The following is a 14,945-nucleotide window of genomic DNA, read 5'->3' as shown; positions in this document are numbered from 1 at the left end:
GTTGATTTACATGTTTTTTAATATTGAATTTATGAATACTGTTATGAGGGTTACGCACCTCACACATCACTCAGTAAGAAAAGTTTAACAACGAATGTCATCAATGCTGGAATTGCTGTTGAAGCTGATGTTTCTCATTTACAGCTCAAGAGTTTGAAGACCTTCAGAGGCGTTTACGAATGGAATTCACTGGAGGTACGTTTCATCAATTATTATATCCTACACTCATAATGCATGTAGTCACGGACCCTTATGGGTTGTAACAACCCCATTGACTCAATGGAATTACTACAACCCAGAAGTGTCTGTGACTGTACATTAACGAAGTTTCCATGGTGATATGCAGAGATCTTTGCCACTGGAAATAACTCTAAAATCTATGGCTGTTGACTATAACAATTTAATATGTTTATGGGAGGGCACAATATTAGGAATAGACTGATGTGAAGTTTTAACAGATACCAATAACCAATATTTTGTTGATCCAATATAAAATTGAAAATGATTTGTGAAATTACTGAATGAATCATTCGCCTTCCTATGTATGTAAGAAGCAATGGGTTTTTGTGTGAAAAATAAAGTGTGCATGTAGTCATTTGGATTACATGTCTTTTAAGAAATAAAAAAATGGCATAATTTTTCATTAAAGTACATTATAATTCTAGATATATTGGATTTGTAAAATTATCAGCAAGTCTGTACCAGCTGATACTGATAAGATAACAGTGTCAATTAATCCTAATTAATATTTTGTATATACTGCTCAGTCGATACCACTTGCACCGATATGATACCGCTACCAAAGTTTTTATATATCCTCACTGATACTGATGCTTATTGCGGGGGTGGGGCACAACCCCCGAATTTCAATGAAAAAGACATAAAAATCTGGAGTTTGCCCCCTCTTCTCCCACTATTTTGGGAAGAAGGTGCAAACCTTAGTACAGTCAACTCTCGATTCAACGACCTTTCACAGTTCCCGGGAAAAGGGTCGTTATTTCGAAGGGGTCGTTATTGGAATTTGCACCAATTTTCATCTTAAAGGGAGCTCAAACGGACACAAAGATGCCTAGGAGATGGTAACACAATTTATCCTGGTAGTTATACAACCTGTTATGCACAGGATGCGTGTTGTGAGAAGGAAAATAGAACATGAAAAAGTTTTCACAAAAGAGAATTTAAAATAATGTTACTTTGTTTCAATTGTGCACAGTCGTTGCTTTTCCAGGAAATTCTTACAATTCTAGTTAATGAGAAACCCGTTTCCACTGAGACCTATGGAAAGGAAAACAATCTCTCGCTTATTGCAAGCGAAACTCGAAGAATCTTGACACCAGTCAGACTGGTGCCAGCAAAAGTCGGGAGATAATCGGGCAGAATGAATGTTGGATTTTATACGGGTTTACTGGAGCATTGTCTGTTACAAGATTAACTGGTAAGATTAGATCTCTCGGGAGAAACAACACAACCTCTCTAGCTACCAGACAAAAAAATAAAGGCAGGGCTGTAATTTTCGTTCTGGTTCGGCTGTGTAAAATACATCGTAAAAAAAAAAGTCACTTTTCTTTGCTTCAACCAACTTCATTCACCCTCCTTCCCCATTCAAGGGAGCAGTCCAAACACCTTCCTTGACTTGCATTATAATCCAGCGTGAAAAAGGAAATGCGCAACTTGCGATCTATTTTCACCCAAAGCATATTGTAGGACAGGTCATTAAACAACGTGGCAGTTGATAATCATTCGGGTTTGGAATTGAATTTCACTTTAAACTGTATATTTAGTCCCGATTAGCCCATCAGCATAAAATGAACTGAAAACAAGCTTTATGAAACTGCGCATTTTCACATATCAAAATGTTAGATCGTTATTTACTCTCACGTTAATCGACGATTTAATGTTGGATTTAGGAGTATTCTCGATGTCAAACACCCACCCCTCAAAACGTTTTCCCCTTGAATAATGTCTTTTTAATCAGTCTCAGCGACCATTCCTACATTGAACACACTTTTTTTTTTTACTCCACATGAATGGTTCTGAAGAAAGGTAAATTAAGAAAGGTAAATTAAATTTACAGTTGTTCTTATCAGAAGGCGCAGAACATGAAGTTATTTTAACTCTTGTTTTGCTTTCTGGAGATCGAATTTCCTTATCGTCAAATCAAAACAGCTTTGCGAGATTCAAAACAATAACTTTTTTCTTCGCGCTGGATGAGTCATCGCTGTTATCTGCAAGCAAGAGCTTAGCAGACGCTAGACAAAACACTGGCGCCAGCTGCATCGTAAAAACAAAGAGACCGGCTGGAAGTTCGAGCAACAGGTGGCGGAAGAGAAAAGTCCCAGCATTTTAAAGATAACGCAACTGTCGAAGACAGAACTTTTAACAGCAGTGTAAAGAAGAAAGAAATGACCCTTGCTTTACGTTTTACCGTTTTACAACGCAACAGACAATAATACGGGCAATATTTCCTATGCAGACAACAGCATTAAAAAAAATATATAATAAATAAATTAAAAAAAAACAACTGAATTCTGCAATTATCAACATTGCCGTGCACACCAGTGGCGGAGAATGAGCTGGGGAAAGGGGGGGTCCCTTTTTGTTTTACTTGTTCTATGGTTTTTGTTCGTTTTCAAGAATATATCCAGAACTGGTTGCCCCATTTTAGACGTCAAAGGAAAGGAAGAGGGATGGGTCCTTTTCCACCCTCGCCTGTAATCAGCCCGCATCAGCAAGAAAATCGTGGCTGAAACAATCTGCATCGCACCACCCCCCCCCCCCCCGCTACGTTTCCTGACAGGAAAAGAGGGAAAAGTCAGTAAGCCAACGGAACACTTTTTTAGCAGATATTACGACATCGACACAATTAGGAAAACATATGAAGTGGGAAACGGGAGTTATGATGCAGGTAAGATCGAAGTAAACTTTTGTGGAAACCTGGATGACAACGCATTAAGCGGGTTGACGATCTTTAGTTCACCTATGTGGTTTTGATTATCTCTAACAGTTTCGCTTTTTTATGAAGTGTTGCAGGGAACAAAGAACACATTTTGAATGAAAGCGGTTACCGGAAGTTGTCGGCTACAAGGCCGAGAGTTGCTCACTCACGGGAACCTGCTGAACTGGACAGATGGGCCAGACTTCCAGGTGCCACACATCTGTATTTTCGAACATTCCTGCGATCTTATCTCTCAAGGTGGTGTATTTATCGATGAGCTTGACCTGCCATACACATTGGCAAAGACTGCAAGTCCAGCAGTCATTTCGGGCTGCTCCCTTCCTTCCCCGCGAGTTTTCAGCAGCTCTTAGGAGAAGGAAATAAGTCAAGGTCGATTTAAAATAACATCCAAGCACATTCGATCTTCTCTTCTCGCGTATCCAAGAGAAAGCGTGGCAAAACAAGCCTGGCACGTTGGGTAGCGGCCGTCGGGTGCGGGGTAACATTGGTGCGCTTGAGGGAGGGGAGGGCAGAGGTCAAGTGCTATTGGATATCACTCAAGCATGGTGTGGTGGTGTCTATTTTTAGTTCAGACCAAATTGTGAGCGGTAGAGCGCTCGTGAAGGAAATGAGCGGGGGAGAAAACAACGCATTTTTCGGCCGATTTCCTTCAATTTTTCAACTTTTTTTTTCAAATTTTTCTATCTTTTTCTAAATTTTTCACGGTTCCCGGGAAAAGGGTCGTTATACCCGGGGTCGTAGAATCGAGAGTTGACTGTATTCTCTTCAAAGAATGGATGTTTCCAAAGGGAATGAAACATGTTTCATGTTCCTGGGTGCCATACAAGTTGAATAATAAGCCAAAATGTGAAACTCTGTTTTTACGAAAAATAAGTAATTTGCATATTGCTCAGAAAATTGTTATAACTCGGGCACTATGGGAGCAATCTACTTCGGATAATTTTTGTTTTGCAGCTAAAACATCAGAGCATGCAACCATGTACAATTCAGAACGCCGAACCGAGGAAGGGGGGTTTGGGGGTGCGACGACCCCCAAATTTTCATCTGGAGTTTGCCCCCTCTTCTTCCGCTATTTTAGGGGAGAAGGTGCAAACCTTAGTATTCTTTTCAAAGAATGTACGTTTCCAAAGAGAATGAAACATGTTTCATGTTCCTGGGTGCCATACAAGTTGAATAATGAGCCAAAATGTGAAACTCTGTTCAGAAATTTGGCATGGATATGTTGCGGAGGGAGAGGGGGCAGGTTGGTCATCAATGTGAATTTCCCAGGCTTGCTCCAGACCTGTGTCAGAGTTTCCACCAAAACATAAGAGTATGAAAGTCAAAAAAGCACATTCATATCTTAATCAGCACCATGATACCATATGTTATCATCGGGCCAGTACGACCTTACTCTGATGATACCATATGGTATCATCGGGGGGAGTAAAGGTTAAACCTGCTTCATCCAGTTCCTTTTCCGATAATATGCTACAACCTTGGGGACTAAAGGCATTCCTGTTGAATGACAGTGTAACGAAAGCTGAAATATTGTGATGCATTCAGACCGCAATGACACAGTTCTCTGCAAACTGCAGGACGAAATGTAAATTTCTTCAGTGTCATGTTTCCCGATAGTGATATCGCGAAAAAAATGCAGCTGCAGGAAGATAAGATAGGTTATACCATTGATTTTGGTATTGCGCCTTTTTTCAAAAAGGATCTACTTGAGAAACTTTCGAAGTGTGAATCGTTGGTCATTGGATTTGATGAATCCCTAAACAAAGAAGCCCAGTGGCAACAAATGGATGTAATTGTTAGGTTCTGGGACAACGATTGTGGGGAAGTAAAGACACGATATTTGACGTCAGTGTTCCTGGGTCGTTCAAGGTAAAGTGGCACGTTAGAGGCATTAAAAGATATTAAGTGCAATAAAATTTAGACAGACTCCTTATTTGTAAATAGTGAAGAATTTTGTATTGATGATAGCCTAGAGTGAATGAGTGCAACTATGTAATACCTGAACTTTGATAATTGCAGCTTAAGGTAAGCATTATTTTAGCTAATCACATGTGAATACATTCATCTTCCAAGGTAGTCGGGGAAAATTTCTTGTCAACAGGGAAAGTCAGGGAATTTTACTCAGGGCTTTTGCTAGACACCCTGTAATTCTGACTTCAGAAAGTGGCACGTTGGGAAATAAATTCTAAATTTTGTGTTTAAGAGTCTATTTTGCATTATTTCGTGACAAGACAGGGTAGGAAAATTAACCTCACACCTTTCAGAAACATGAAAAATTAAGATTACAATGTGTTATTCCACATTTCATGTTTTCGTCAAAAACTAAAAATGCATGTGTCTAGTAATAATTCAAAGTAGTTCAGAATATTTACAAATTTTTAAAATACAGTGGAACTCCGAATTTTACATTTTCCTGCATTTTAAGTTTTTTCAGCTTGGTCTCCTGAAAAATGTAAAATCTAGGTTTCACTGTATGAGCTTTCCATTAGATTATGCCATATCAGTTTTGCTTTAAAATTTTTGTAATTTCACATGGCATGATAATTTAATCACACATCCATATATTCCAACAGCGTTGTTTAAAAAAAGGTAAAGTGCTCCCCTGTGCTTAGCACAACGCCATGAAGGCGTATAGGGGGTGTGGGGGTAACGCCCCACACTTTCTTGATCTGGTCATGAGTGGGGTGATGTGATCAGCATCATGCTCCTGACTGCCTTTACCCCCCAGGATTTCCCCCATGTACCCATGTTATTCGATGCTGGGTGGGCACCGGGGCCGCTTCCGTTAGAAAAGTTCTCAGATTTGAACTGGCCGGGGATCGAACCTGGGACCTTTAGCATGTTAGTCAGATGCGTTACCGACTGAGCCACCGCGGTTGCAGAAAATAATAAATATATACATTTTGCGTAATTTTCAGGATATTTAGGCTCCATGGTATATCGGCATAATCATAGTCCTATTTTTATTATTTAAAATTTGTCAATTTCACAGAGTTTTCAAAGAGTTTTGTTAGAGTAGTTGTCAGATCCCAGCGCCCGGCTGACACAAGCACAACACGCAACTTCAAGGGACAACATTAACTGAATGTTAAGTTTTTTTTAGCTAAGTTGGCACTTTTCCCACCATTTGTGCAGACCAATATGTCAGAAAAAGTATCACCTGGTATTGGTAAATAAAATCCAACCAATACATTGACTTGGCCCTAATTTCTATAAATTATTGAATATCCTGAGTTTTTACAGGAATTTATTCTTTATTACAGATTTTCTTGGTTTCGAGGAGTTTGATTCTTCAGATGTAGAAGAAGATCAAGGTAAGATTTGTGTTTTTGATTGGTGTGTGGTTAGTAATATGGAAATTATCAGTGTTACTGGTGTTCATTTCATGAACTTTGATTTGTACATAGAAATAGTGTACTTTCTGTGGTATAACTTTCCTATATTCTGGACATTTTTGTGCTACAAGCTCTTGAAAAATAGAATTTATGATATCCTGTACATATGCACCCATGTGGTAGAGATTCATGGTTCATTTTTTCTATTTCAACAAAATATTAACCCACTTATTCCCAGATTGTTCTTGGATTTGATTGAAATGAAAAAGAACGTACCATACATACAGAGGATAGGCAGAACATGGCTGAAAAATATAATGTATTTTTTTAATACACAATTTTTTAAAAAAATTGGTTGAAAATGGGTTAAAAGCATTAGTATGCTTCAGCAAGATAGTAACCGATACAAATGCAGATAGCTCTGTGAAGTGTGAATAGTAAGAACTTTTGCAGTTTTTTCCCCTTTAAACCCTTAGTGGATGGGATGTTTTCAAGCATGGGCTTGAAATGTACAGTGCAGCATGAAAAAAGTTTGCAGAAGGAAAGCTATTTCCCTTATTCATGGTGGTATTATTGTATGGTACATATTGATTATTTTTTTATAATAAACTGGGATAATTTTCAATTGTACTCATCACAATTGTTGGTACATAATAGTCATACATTTTGGAATTTTTTATTTCCTTTAGATTAATGTGGAGGCTACAGAGTCTTCCTGAAAAGGAATTTCCTGAGTCAATTATCACTTTTTTCTTGTAATTGTGCCTGTATTGAGATAGAATGACAACAGTGTACTTGCTGTGAATGCCCTAGCCATCTTATCTAAAATGAAACAAACCTCAACTTTCTACAATGAATAGTTCTTATCCTGTGATTTTCATGCATTTGAAAAGACTACACTTTAACATCCTTAACGAATCAGAAAATAAAATCCAGTTTTGGAAAAGTTCCAATACTTGTATTGGTTTTAAATTCAAATATGCCATACCTTCATACGTTTTTCAATGTAAAAGAAAATGGATTGAAATATTATCTATATCTCAGAATTTCTGGGGTACAAGAAATCACATGCTACATCCTACCAGGTGGCACTGGGACATATATAATCCCAGTTATCCAAAAGACGTTAATGCAAAAGTATAAAATAATATTCAGCACAGGTACTTGTGCTGATATGAATGAGTGGAATTGCTCTAACTTCTCTAGATAAAGTAAAGTTTAAGAATGATACTACACTTGAAACTTGGTAAAATCAGTTGAAAATTCCATGCCAAAATTACATGGAAAAATAGATTTTGTTAACTTTATTGAAATTTGCAAAATATGTAAACAAGCAGGGGTTAAAAAAAAAGTTTCAAGTCCACTTTATAGGCTAATCTGGATGGGATCCATTGGCCATTGTGCAATGTGCCTACACTGGGGATCAATATTTGATAAGTTTTTAGTACTAGCCATGTTTTCTTTTATGCCTGTTTCAAATTGCAAGTAGTTTAGGACTGAAAATTAACAATTGGTTAGAATACCAGCATCTTTTCTGTTGAAAAACAATATTTTTCTTCTTTCATTGCAGGTTTCAGAGGTTTTCAAGATGGTGTTGTAGAAGCTTTGCCAGGAGCAATACAGGGTCAGAATATTGTTGATCTGCCGCTGCCCGAGTCACCTGACAACTGTGATAATTTTGACAGCAATACACATCACTCTGACAATGAGGCAGAAAATGGTCGCGGTTATAGAACCTTATATGAAGATATGTTATCGGAACCAGTCCGGGCATTCCTGAAGCACGAAGAGGTATGTTCCTTTTTGTTGCTTTTATTTTTAATCAAGGGTGGAATCTATGAATGGGACAGATTAATCAGTACTCTATCAGTACTGACCGATATAGACATATCGTTTTATTGGTAAAATTACAGATATCTATAAATATCTTACAATTGAGTACAATATTGTGTCACTTTGTTATAATTTTTATTCATATTTACATATAATTTCCATTCTGTACATTTTTTAAAAGTATATGGTAAATGTGCAGCTTCTTTCTCATTGCAATAGCTTGGTTCATCTGGTGACATACAGTTATTAAGGAGGTCAGTGACCCATTTGGAATTTTATATTGAATCGTTAGAATATTGGTTTTAATGGTATTGCTAAATTTTATATTGGTATCAGGACCCATCCCTAATGGAAACACAAATGTATTTAGCAGGGGAATAGAGAGAATTCCGTAATCTTTTCATGTGTACTCCTGCATACCTTGCACGTTTGGTATCCAGAATTTGTGTTGACCCACCATCGTGAGGACAATTAGGGAGCTGCTTGAAAGCAACAATAGCAGACTACAATGCATCAGCCAACGGAAAGCTGCTTGACAGTGTTTGTGCCCACTTTTTGCATGTGCAACGACACGACAACAACCCAAGCAATTTCTGCAGGGTCATATTACTTAGCCTTTTGAGATATTCTGAGGAGGCTGTTGATGTAATGCATTACAGTCAACAAGTTTTTCCAACTGGTACATACATATCCAGTTTCATCTGAAGAAAATTGGTGAATGTTCCAACTGACCTTGAAACCCTAGAAAACCTGGCAAAGTTCGTGGAGAAGTCCAGAAATTTTATGCAAGTATTTCAAAATCTTGAAAAATTGGCAAATGTTAAATTATAATTTTAAATGCTAAATACTTCTGATGAACATTATTTTTTCAGTTATAAAGAATATTGAGAGTAAAAATATTCACATTTTATAAAAATATATTACATACTGGATGTTCAGCATTTGGGAGCATTCTGTATGAAGGAAGTTGTGTGCATACAAACTGTGAATGATTACAGAATGTACTGTTGGATGAAACCGAATGGAACAACCTTCTTTAGACAGGCAGTTTATATATTGATTGCCATATGTCTTTGTGTGGCAGCAATTAACAAGTAATTTCTCCAAAACAACATTTGATATTTTATGTCATTTGTATACACATGAGAGTATGACATAGTTGAATCACAAAACGTTAGTTCAGCTTCACGCTATTAAGCCCACTATAGGTGCATGGTGTTCCTTGTCCTGTCCCTCCCGTCAACAATAAATTCTTGTAACTCTACTACGTATTGGACAAAGTCATCTCAACCATTCAAGGGCTGGACTCTTTTAATGTGTCATTTCTGTGATGTCATTTCAAGTATTTGCTATGTTCTTCTTGAATGCCAATTTTGCTTTCCTCAGGCAGACTTTTCATCTTCCCAACTGTTTGTCATTCCTGTTGGAAGATGACGACATTGCTTTAACAAATGTTTTTAGCTTTTAACGAATGACGGGTCTCTTTCACTGTCTGTGAGAAAGTTTTTAGTTTATTCTTACTTTTTAATGTGTTGTTTTTGTATTGTGCAGGTCCTTTTACAACATTGCACTTTTAACTTTTCTCAAGGGGCTTTTTACACCCCTTGTTTTGAACTTTTAAGTAAGAAGTTTAGATATTATTTTGTATACATTGAAGGATGCAAAATGGCCATATGTGCTGACGCACCCAACAATTTTAAATCAATCTTATCAATTTCTATTTTATATTATAAAATGGCTACACTAATTTCATTAATATATATATTTTTTGTCAGTAAGTTTTTTTGGTACGGTCAATAAATAACCGGATTAATGCCGTGAAAAAGTCAAATAAAGTGACAGGGCGATGAAACTTACGGGATATGTAGGCCAGGCTAGGGTAAGCCACATGTCTGCGAGACGAGTTCCAGACCGTGTTGCTAGGTGGCAGCACCGGCAGGGAAGGGAGGTTGTGTATGTGCAATTTGTCTCAAAGGCACCAGTCAGTCATTCAGTGAGGTGAGTCATGGCGTTCACAGTGTCAGGTGCCTCAACAATGCAGGGGAGTATGCCATTACAGATGAGTCCATTTCTGCCATTGATGACCTCAAATGGGAGTGTCAGGGGACTAGTATGAACCAGATTGCAACCAGAACTCGATATTAGTCATGGTACAACATACACTATTGTTCATGAACACCTTCAGTATGGTGTTGCCTTCTGCCATCAAAAACTGTATCACGGATCGCTGAACCTCCTTTGTGGCACCTGACACTGTGAACACCAACACCATGACTCACCTCACCGAATGACTGACTAGCACCTTGGAGGCAAATTCCACATACACAACCTCCCTTTCGTGCCAGTGCTGCCACCTAGCAACGTGGTCTGGAACTAGTCTTGCAGACATGTGGCGTACCCCAGCCTGGCCTACATATCCCGTAAGTTTCATCGCCTTGTCACTTTATTTGACTTTTTCACGGCATTAATCTGGTTATTAATTGACCGTACCAAAAAAACTTACTGACAAAAAATTTATTGTAGCTTTTTATTTTTGGGGGAAGAAAAATGTATATTTGAAAGGCCTGTCATTGGAAAGAGGAACAAAACCAACACCATCTTTCTATGGCAAATAGTTCTGCTACATTTTTTTTCACACATTTGAGAAATGTATGTCCATAGAGGTGGGAGAGGCTACCATCCACTAAAGGTTAATACAAGGCATTTCTTTTGTTTATCAGGGTTGTTTGGAATCCACTGACCTTGCGAAGAGGGTAGCAAGGTGGCATGAGATTATAGGGCCAAAGCTTGAGGCGGTCGAGAAGAGAGGAAACTTTGATATACATGATTATGGAACATCCGTGTTAAATGCCTTTCCCAATGATAATCGGAAATCCACAATAAGTTTTCATAGTGTTGCGGAGGGCCAGGAGAGTGAAGAAGTATGCAGATATTTCTTAGCTACATTGCAGTTGGTAAGTTCATATTTTGCTGTTTCTGGGCTCATCTTTAGTCTGGCCTGCCCTAGCATTGCCACCTTGTAATCAAGCAGCCTTGTGCTCAATCTCCGGTGGCGGCATATTGCACAGTGGTTCACATCCAGTCTAAACTGTAGGCCCAGTCGCAATTAACCTATTAACATAAATGTTGACTTGAAGAAAATTAGTTAAAATCTGATCCAAGTAAATATTGCGTATGACATAAAAAGACTGATGTGTACCTTTCACTAGCCCATGTGCATAGTGAAATCACTGAACTTCACTTCCCTTTTCTTTTTGCCTAATTTGACTAAGATTTTTGCACATGGAAACATTACTCTGTGCCTTTCACCATACCATAAAAATGTATAGGGAGAGTTTAGCTAGAGGTCCACACATTCTCAATCTCACGTCAGTTAGGAATATCTTTAATAACAGTTCCTAACATACCTTCTTTTTAGCTAATTTATGTGTGATTTTCCTCTTTTGTAGTAATTTCTTTCTCTCTCTCTCCTCCCCCCTCGTCCCCAAATATAATTGGTATTGGAGAGTACCAGTTCAAAATTAATACTTCATATTCCTCAGCTCGAGTCCTGAACTAAACTAACTTTCTGGCATTCCAAAACCTGAAGGATTTTTATCACAGTAACCTAAGTCTTCTGTAAGATCAATCCATTCTTGAACATCCTTACAAATTTCCTTCAGGTTTGGCGATACCACTTTGACCCAATATCGATACCACTGCCGATATTCTTACAAATTTCCACTGATATTATTTCCGGTATCAGCATGTACTTTGCATCAGTGTCAACTTAGCCCAAGTGAAAACCCATAATACAAAGGAAAGTCAATACATAAGTTGCAAGTTCACAGTGTTGAAACTGTTCAAAATTTAGGGTGCATATTTTGTCGGTAAATGACAACCGCAGGGGGCATAAAAGCATCATGAACACGAGATCACTGCATACCAAGATTAGTTGAGTGTACTCAGTTGAACGAGTTACGTGAGTGTACGTCAGAACAACAGCGCACAGTTGTGCTGTGCCTGTGAGCCAAAGGATTGGCTGCATTTTTTCACTTGCAGGCCATCATACTGGCAGACTTATGTTGACTGTCAACACCAACTTGTATCGTGCTACCTTGCAGAAACTATGGTAGTTCCATTAGCTGCAAATGTCCAGTCTCCTTAACAAAAGCACCATTCTCCTTGATAATGATACCCACCTGTACATGGCCAGACAAATGCTGAATGCTTCTGGTTGGAAACATCTATCTTAAAGTCCAGACTTGGCACCCAGTGATTTTCATCTCTTTGGCTCCCTCAAAAATTAACCAACTGGTTGCCTTTTCAACAATGATGAAGATGTTGTCAATGATGAGATAAATTGTTGGGTGCGCAAAAAGCGGTGAACTTTCTTTTCTGCTAGCTTTCAAAGACTGGTTAAGCAATGGGATACGTATCTGAATGTGCAGGCAGATTATGTGGAAAAATAAATCTATTTTGCAACTTATACTCTGTCGTAGGAATCTCTGGAGCTTGTGAACAAAACCAAGTCTCTGTGCAAGTAGTGACGTGAGATGGCTCTACCAGTGAGCACGTGCGAGGGAACGGGATTGCATGGTGGGGAGAAAAGCGACTGCAGCCATCAACCTTTGCAGCAGCATGTACTGCTTCAGCTCCGTGCATTCGCTTTCTCCCCATCTCTGCCTTTATGCGCAGCCTTGCTCTAAAGATTCCTGGGATAGAGTATATGTACTGACTTATACTCCCATGATAAAGTTTAGTGGTGCAATTGGATGACCTGAATAAGTACATGAAAAAATGCAAGTTATCTTTGAGTGTTCCACAGTAAATACATAGATATATTTTAACACAAGGCCTGTTCTAAAAGAAACAAAACTCTTTTTCTAAAGTTTGTATATAAATTCATTGAAGAGAATCAACAGTAGTGGTGCCTAGCAGTGTCCTTAGTTTTTAGCTTGGCCTAGTTTTAAAGCTGTTGCTAACTGCAGTGATGTAGAAGATCACGTTGAGTGCCTGCGATGATTTTCACTTACTCTACCATGAAGGAACTGGAAGAGCAGTGAGTATGTGTGAAATTCTCTGTGAAATTGTGGAAAACTTTCAGAGAGAGAGACGTGTGACTAGAGGCACATATTATTGTTAAATAAAAAAGCAAAACTTTTGTGTTATATCATTGAAAAAGCTGTTCAAAAATAGTATATAAAATTACATTTTGGTTTTAAAATTGTGAATATATCCTAAATGTGATTTATAAACTGCACGTACTACACCAAATAAACGTCCTCCCCGATGGCGCAGTGGTAGCGTCGTCGCCTTGTAACCAAGAGGTTCCGGGTTTGATACCCGGTGGAGGCACATAGTGGTTTGGATCCCACTTTAAATTGTAGCTCCAGTCCCGATTAGCCTTATTGTGCATAAAGTGGACTTAAACACCAAATCAACTACACCAAATAAACACATCTCTTCTAATAACACATACGTATATGTAGTTCCCAGAGTATTAAGTGTATTACTGTATAAAGGGGTCTTCTCAAATATTTACAGCAGAATTAATCATTATTCCATGAATTGCATAACATTCAGGATAATTCGAACTTCAGGAAGTGTCGCGTCTGTAAACAAACTAAATTTCAGGTTTAAGAGTCTATTTTGCAGTCCATTTCACATCATTTCGTGCCAAAACAGGGCAGGAAAATGCACGTCACACCTTTCAGACACATGGTTAATAAATATTACAGTATGTTAATACACCTTTTGCATTTTCGTCAAATACTAATGCATGCCTCTACATATGTTACATGAAGCCTATGGTGAGGAATGTTTCAGTTGAGCACAGTGTTACAAATGGTACAGGTGCTTCATATCAGGTCGAACCTCCATCCAGAACGATGCAAAATCTGGATGCTCATCGACATCGATCATGTGGAAAGGGTGCGGGTAGTCATACGTGCAAACTGCCTCGCCATACGTAACGCTCTAGCATTCTACGTTAACATCATGCAACAATTATGAGAAAAGGTACAGCGCAATAGGCCACAGATGTGGTAGAACAAGTCCTGGATGGTTCATCACGATAATGCACGTGCTCATTCCTCACTTGTCCAGGAGGTTTTGGCACAGTGGAGGGGATTATTTTGAAGGAGACAGGTGAGTATTACCATTTTTTTCAATTTTGTAAAAGTGTGGTTTCATTTTGAACAGCCCTTGTTTTATTTTGGAACATCACTGATAGATGGGTATGATAAAGTTGCAATATAGTGGCACAATTCAACATTTACGTCTACTTAGAATAATTTTAATTTTGCAACATGTTTAAATATCTTGTTACCATTCACCCAGCATGTTAATAACATGGCTATTCTTTTGCAGGCAAATACATACAATGTAGAGATCTCAAAATCCGATCCATCGCCCCTTAGTATGGATTGCGTGGATTTAACTCTGTTGTCTTCACAGAGGCACCATGAGGCCTTACATGAATTTGAAGCTCCATCGGAAGAGTGAGTAGCTTTTCTTTAAATTCACTCCGTACACAAATAGATAATAATCCTGTGTGACTTGTGAAAACATAATTTATTTGCTTCTCAATTTCAGTGACACACCATTCACAGAAGGCTGTTGAATGATATTATTCCAATTCTGTAATGGATGAAGTATGAGATTTCTATATTATTGTAGGTAATAATGTGAGTTTTCTTCTTTTTTGAAACATGTTCGATGATTAATCATTTTGTATGTAAAGACAGATTTTGGTCTCCCAAAAGGATGAATGTGAAGAAAATATGAAATTGAAGGTTTTACTCTTTGTTAGTTCCTGGGTGGTGGTAGTTGCATTTTCT

At 38.2% G+C, this 14,945-nt stretch overlaps 1 protein-coding gene across 1 annotated transcript in view; it reads left to right on the top strand.

Annotated features, from left to right (window-relative positions):
- The window catches only part of Cap-H2 (Chromosome associated protein H2), a 72,641-nt gene extending 58,031 nt beyond the window's left edge, over nt 1-14,610 (top strand). Inside the window, exons 11-15 of the mRNA XM_083119690.1 lie at nt 145-195; nt 6,220-6,270; nt 7,862-8,082; nt 10,845-11,078; nt 14,476-14,610. Coding sequence (XP_082975816.1) covers nt 145-195; nt 6,220-6,270; nt 7,862-8,082; nt 10,845-11,078; nt 14,476-14,610 — 692 coding nt within the window. The remainder of the gene's footprint in view (nt 1-144; nt 196-6,219; nt 6,271-7,861; nt 8,083-10,844; nt 11,079-14,475) is intronic.
- The last annotated feature ends 335 nt before the right edge of the window (nt 14,611-14,945 follow it).

Source organism: Lepisma saccharinum, chromosome 3 (assembly GCF_977018435.1).
Source record: "Lepisma saccharinum chromosome 3, izLepSacc3.1, whole genome shotgun sequence".
NCBI classification, from domain to species: domain Eukaryota; kingdom Metazoa; phylum Arthropoda; class Insecta; order Zygentoma; family Lepismatidae; genus Lepisma; species Lepisma saccharinum.
The sequence above is the reverse complement of the archived record's forward strand: the minus strand, read 5'-3'. Positions and strand labels throughout refer to the sequence as shown.